The sequence below is a fragment of the Conger conger genome, chromosome 17 (assembly GCF_963514075.1).
Source record: "Conger conger chromosome 17, fConCon1.1, whole genome shotgun sequence".
NCBI classification, from domain to species: Eukaryota; Metazoa; Chordata; class Actinopteri; order Anguilliformes; family Congridae; genus Conger; species Conger conger.
The window spans coordinates 16,249,717-16,255,850 of NC_083776.1; the positions used below are offsets into that span (position 1 = coordinate 16,249,717).

General features: G+C 41.3%; 1 protein-coding gene across 1 annotated transcript; it reads left to right on the forward strand.

Annotated features, from left to right (window-relative positions):
- The first annotated feature begins 204 nt into the window (after positions 1-204).
- Positions 205-5,691, forward strand: LOC133116771 (nucleoporin NUP35-like). The gene is made up of 9 exons (XM_061226693.1): positions 205-395; positions 812-979; positions 1,469-1,596; positions 1,697-1,754; positions 2,178-2,319; positions 3,432-3,501; positions 3,622-3,750; positions 4,158-4,319; positions 4,897-5,691. The coding sequence occupies exons 1-9, from the start codon at positions 383-385 to the stop codon at positions 4,972-4,974; spliced, it is 948 nt and encodes a 315-aa protein (XP_061082677.1). The 5' UTR covers positions 205-382; the 3' UTR covers positions 4,975-5,691.
- Positions 5,692-6,134: the final 443 nt, after the last annotated feature.

Below are 6,134 nucleotides of genomic sequence, written 5' to 3' on the forward strand. Positions count from 1 at the left end.
TTGCAAGGACACCTCAAAAGGCTAATAATATTAACATGCAGCAGATTCAATGCAAAATCATTCATTACTGTCAGATCATTCAGATTATCCCTCCTATTACTGCCTTGCGTTCTTGAATATTCAAAAAAAAAAAAAGGAAGGAAAAGATCCACCATATAACATCACGTGATTCATAACTATGACGTACATCAGTACCATGATGCATTGGCGATGCCGGTGCGGCGCACATTGTATTTCCGCCATTATTTGAAAGTAGGTTTTTGTAGCTAGCTAGCACCGCCAGCATTAATGTTACACGTATTTCGGTTGTAGTACTGAATCCCGTGATTTTCCACGTTATAGCTATACGGTGTATATATATATCACTGGTATCCTGTAGCTAATGGAGTTCCAAGGTTGGTATTGTCTTTGATAATCAAACTTTGCTTCGTCAAAGGTTTTTGCCCTATTGCTAATAAGCTACATTGCTATATCACTAGGCTAGCGAGACGAGTACAGCACGTTGCCATGGGAGTAATAGCATCAGTAGCAAATTGTGGTATTTTTAGCTTGCTGTCATATCTATAATACAACCCTGAGAACATGGCTAACTAGCACGATGTAGTTATAGCTTAGTTGGCATGGTCGTCGACGTTGCTCGCTGAATTACTGGAGAGCATTCATTCTAACTTGGCAAGCTCTTCAGTGAGAGCGGGTGGGTGCAGTGCAGGACCTTTCAGTTTTGGCAGTAAAAGGCAGTAGCTGGATATCGCCACATACTGTAGCCAAGTAGCCAACTAACTTAGCAGACACATTTTCTCAAATAAAATAGGTACGGAGCCAATGACTTTGGGGTCTCCTACCTCCCCCAAGTCTGGACCGGGTGCACAGTTCTTGCCGGGGTTCCTGATGGGTGACACCCCGGCACCCGTCACCCCTCAGCCACGATCCTTCGCTGGGAGTGCAGCCGGGCTGGAAATGAGACCGACTGGGCTGGCAGGTGAGGCACGGTTCACACCATGATCTCCAGATTGAAAAATGTATTTACTGTGTAAGTTATGTATTTAAAGTAGTCATCTCTCGTTGTTCAATTCTAATTAATCAAAATCTTTGCGCATTGAACTTCATATACACAGATAAAAAAATAAAAAAAGTTCTGCTGGGTTATCCCAGATGTGGTGTTATTGTGCTGTAGAGCTCTGTGTTAGTCCATGTGCGGTATTGTACTATAGAGCCCTGTGTTATCCCAGGTGTGGTATTATTGTACTGTAGAGCACTGTGTTATCCCAGGTGTGCTATTATACTCTAGAGCACTGTGTTATTCCATGTGTGCTTTTATTATACTGTAGAGCCAGTGTTAGCCCAGGAGTGGTATTATTGTACTGTAGAGCTCTGTGTTAGCCGAGGTGTGCTATTATTGTACTGTGTGGTATTATTTTTGTGGTATATTGCTGTGTATGTTGTTGTATGAAATGTGTTCTCTGTTCAGGTGGGTCCCCCCCACAACCTGTGGTCCCCACGCCGAAAGATAAGAGCGGGGCCCCCCCGGTGAGGAGTATATATGATGACATCACCAGCCCAGGCATAGGCGCGTCTCCCCTCAGCCTACGCAAGCAGGTAAGCAGCTGTAGTCCCCTCGCGTTTTGGTTGTGTTCATAGCCTCGCTGGTGTTTCCACAGTGCTGTAATCCTGATCCAGTATCTCTCTCTTCCCACAGCCCTTCTCTGTCATGCAGTCTCCACTCTCCAGCCTGGTAGCTGCCACTCCAGGCACAGGTATGTCACCACAGAGCGTTATTTTCATTTAGGGCGTATTCACCAAACGCGTTCAGCCTTCCAATGCAATATTTCACAATTACCGATGGTATATGATGGGGCATCATATTGAGCTCTGTGAGACATTTTGGTACATTTTTTGGGGAAATCAAAACGGTAGTTCACTGCGACACAATAAAATATCCCTGTACATATTTATAAAAATACAATGAAAAATGCATCTTTTTCTTCTAAAGTTACGAACCAAATAATTGTGCATTGGTGTAATCGAGAGCATATATTCCATTCAGCCTTTTAATTTATTTTCTATGAAGTATGCACATTTTTGTTAGCCGTCCATGCTATTAGCCATATTATCTGAGGCTAGCCTTGCTGTAAATGGGTTTAATTGTGATTGTTGTTGTTCTGTTTTGATTTTGGCAGTGATGAATGTGTTTAGTCCTGCCACTGCGGGGCTGCAGAGTTCTACGGTCCTGTCTCCTGCCCAGGTTGACCCCTTCTACACCCAGGGAGAGACCCTGTCTTCCGACGATCACCTGGACGACACCTGGATCACCGTTTTTGGGTCAGCTCCTCCCACACTTTACAGGGATTGGGCTGTAGTTCATTTCGACCACGTCTTCCTCTTAGTTTTTTTAAGAAATGATGGTTGCGTGATTTTACACTTACTCTCGTATTGTACTGATTGACACCATGAAATCTAATCGTATACGTTTTTAATAGTCAATGCACCACGGAGCGTTATTTTGTTTTTACATTTTTAAGTATGTTTGCTTTCATATTTAACTACGTTCGCATGCGCCCAAATGAAAGAAACCAAGTTTTTTCCATTAACGGCACTGAGCAATCTTGTAAGATAAGATAAGATAAGATATACTTTATTGAACCCTGTGGGTTAATTTGACCCATCCTAGTTACTTAGGAGCAGTGGGCAGCGCCCGGGGAGCAATGTGGGGTTAAGGGCCTTGCTCAAGGGCCCAACGGCTGTGCGGATCATTTATTGTGGCTCGACCGGGATTCGAACCACTGACGTTGTGGCTCCCAGTCATGTACCTTAACCACTACGCTACAAGCCGCCCCCGTATAGCCCAATATACAGTGAGCTCCATAATATTTGGGACAAAGGCATGTTTTTGTCTTGATTTGGCTCTGTACTCCACAATTTTAGATTTTCAATCAGACTATTAACATATGACTGGAGTGCACGTTCTCAGCATTGATTAAAGCATTTTGACATTTTGGTTTTACCATGTATGAATTTCAGCACTTTTTACCCAGGGCACCATAATGTTGGACATATGGCTTCACGGGTGTTTCTCATTAGTCAATCTTGTGACAGCAGTTATATTTTGTCTGACAGTGTTTTAGATTATTAAATATAGAGCATTTATTTTTATTTTAGTGCTTCCGATATAAATTGTATCATATCGGCAAAGAAAGATAATGGAACTACAAATCGCATATTAAGCACTACAAATTCTGTAATGTTAAACATTTATATCTGGATCAGAATCAGTCATCTTGTTGCATTTTGGGCTTGTCCCAAGCTATCAGATGGCAGCTCTTGGTTTAACTTGCGGCATAATGCTAAGCCTTTCCTTTTGCTCTGCTTTTAAGTGTGAATATTATTTAAATTTGAGAAGTCTGACAGAAGATATGCCTTGTATGTTTTTATAGGTTTCCACCAGCGTCAGCCTCCTATATTCTCCTGCAGTTTGCCCAGTATGGAAACATACTGAAACATGTGGTAAGAACTGAAGCTTTACTGTATTACCTATGAATGGCCTTCAACATATTGGTACAGTCCATGCATATGTGTTCCTCACTGTGATAGGCTGTCAGAACTGTCCAATGATTTTACCCACAGATGTCCAACACTGGTAACTGGATGCACCTTCAGTACCAGTCTAAACTCCAGGCACGGAAAGCCCTCAGCAAAGATGGAAAAGTGTTTGGAGAGGCGATCATGATCGGGGTTAAAGCTTGCATAGACAAGGTGTGTTAGTGGCGAGTGATTTTATAATTTAGTTTCCCCATTTTTCATTATCACACAAACCAATTTTCTACACTCATGGATGAAGGAAACGAGTGCAGATTTCTGAAATGTTTTTCAGAAAGCACATGTCTACTACAGTCTCTTCAAATCTTAAAGTATGAAATTTTCACTTCATTTGTCAGTAGCGCATCCGACATCCATACATGCATACATACCGTAAATATATATCTGATGTGTGTTTGTATTTCCATATGCACATATGTTTGTGTATGCACATGCATACAATTATTCATTATGTCCCTGTCGAAATACATACTAGACATACTGCACATGCGTACATTTGTGTGCGCAGCATAACCCGTCTGTGCATGCATGTCTTTAGAGTGTAAATGTGTGTTCTTGGGCAGGCTGTGATGGAGGGTTCGGACAGGGGCAGCTCCTCCTCCTCCGCTCCAGTGTTCACATCCCCGGTGAAGGGCGGGAACACGCCCAGCCAGCCCGTCTCCACGCCCCGCTCTGCCATGAGGCCCCTCAGCGCCGCCTACAAGGCCTCCGGCAGTGACTACCAGGTATGGCCCAGGGCCTGTCGGAGTGATAACATACAGCACATCTATCAGAAAACACACAGCATAGCTGAGTAATAACGTACAGCACGTCTATCAGATGACATGCAGCATGTCTGAGAGATAACACACAGCATGTCTGAGTGAAAACACACACATCTATCAGATAACACACAGCATAGCTGAGTAATAACGTACAGCATGTCTATCAGATAAGACACAGCGTGTCTGAGAGAACACACAGCAGGACTGAGTGAAGACATACATCTATCAGATAACTCACAACATAGCTGAGTAATAACGTACAGCACGTCTATCAGATAAGACACAGCATGTCTGAGTGAAAACATGCACGTCTATCAGATAACATACCGCTCTCTGTCAGATAACCTAGTTTTGTATCAGATAACATAGATGGATATCAATTAACAAACTGCTTTCTATCAGATAATATACAGCTCCCTCTATCAGATAACACACAGCTCTTTATAATGAGATATCATTAAATTCTATGTTAAGGTTTCTTTTCATATCACATCATGAATATGATTTCATTGTAATGTGATGTCTCTTCTTTTTATAGGTGGTTTCTGACAGACAGACCCCTAGAAAAGACGACAGTTTTGTTTCTAAAGCGATGGAGTACATGTTTGGCTGGTGAATCATTGCCTTCTTAAGATTATGAAGACCTTACAAAAACATGTAATGAGCAACAGTAATGTCAACAGGTTTTTCATTGGAACACCACCATTGTTCAATACCGCTGTTGTTCATCAAGCCTCCTAGATACAGATGTGGGAACATCGCACTTTATGCTGTGAGTAGTGCAGGGTTATGGGCCCAGGGCAGGACATGGAGGAGTTATGCATTGTGAATTTTCTGATTTAAAGGCTAAATGGAGACTAATTATGCGATCGTAAAACAAGTCCTGCACTCTGACTACTGCAACATCGGCTGTTGAGCATAATGGTTACCAAACCAGATCAAACGGTAAACTGATGGTGACACCAACTCGGGTTTGGAATTGTGGCCTGAATGGAAGTTAGAAGAATCCAAGTCATGCCAGGGCAACGTGGTTAGTTTGATATTATGGCAATAAGCACAATAATTACACAAAAAAAAAAAAAAAAAAAAAAAAGAATTTGCTTAAATTGGAATCGTTTTCTGAATTAAAGTTTTAAAAATGGCAAATAATTCAAACTCCTTGAATCTTGGCATGCAACTTTTTTTTCTATTTTTATAATGGCTCAAAGCTCCCGACATCAGCAGATTCCACTGGTACTAGTTTTCCTGTCTGTTTCTTATCTTTTTAAATTTATCTGTATATAAACTTTTTGTCTTTTGTAAAATGTATAATAAATGGTGCATATAATTATCATTTGTGGAATTTTACTGGCCCTTTTCCGTTTGTATGCAAAGTTGTGTAAGCCTGTTTGAGGACTTGAGGATTTCACCCTTTCAGTCCCCAAATCCCTCCTCCAGGATTATGGATCTCACGGTCGTCGACACCAATACCAGCGAAATTCAATGATTCTTGATACCTAATTTCCTAATGATAAATAAAATACAATGTACTTCAGTATTCAATTATTTATGGAAAGACTTTATTATAAATCATTATGAATTACAAAAAACTTAAGTGTCTAACAATGTGCCTCTTGTTTAATTTATCCAAGGCTGTGGATTTGTAGCCGTGTGTGTGTGCGGTGTTGATTTTTATTGCAGGATGAATGTTGCCGTTTCTTTTTCCCAACTTTTTGGTTTTACCATAGGCCATTTTGTCAGATGGCTGGCAGACGCAATAAACTGATAATAGATAAT

Coding starts and splice junctions, on each gene's coding strand:
- LOC133116771 (XM_061226693.1), top strand. Junction 1,755..2,177: donor AGCTGCCACTCCAGGCACAG/GTATGTCACCAC, acceptor TGATTTTGGCAG/TGATGAATGTGTTTAGTCCT. Junction 3,751..4,157: donor TTAAAGCTTGCATAGACAAG/GTGTGTTAGTGG, acceptor GTTCTTGGGCAG/GCTGTGATGGAGGGTTCGGA.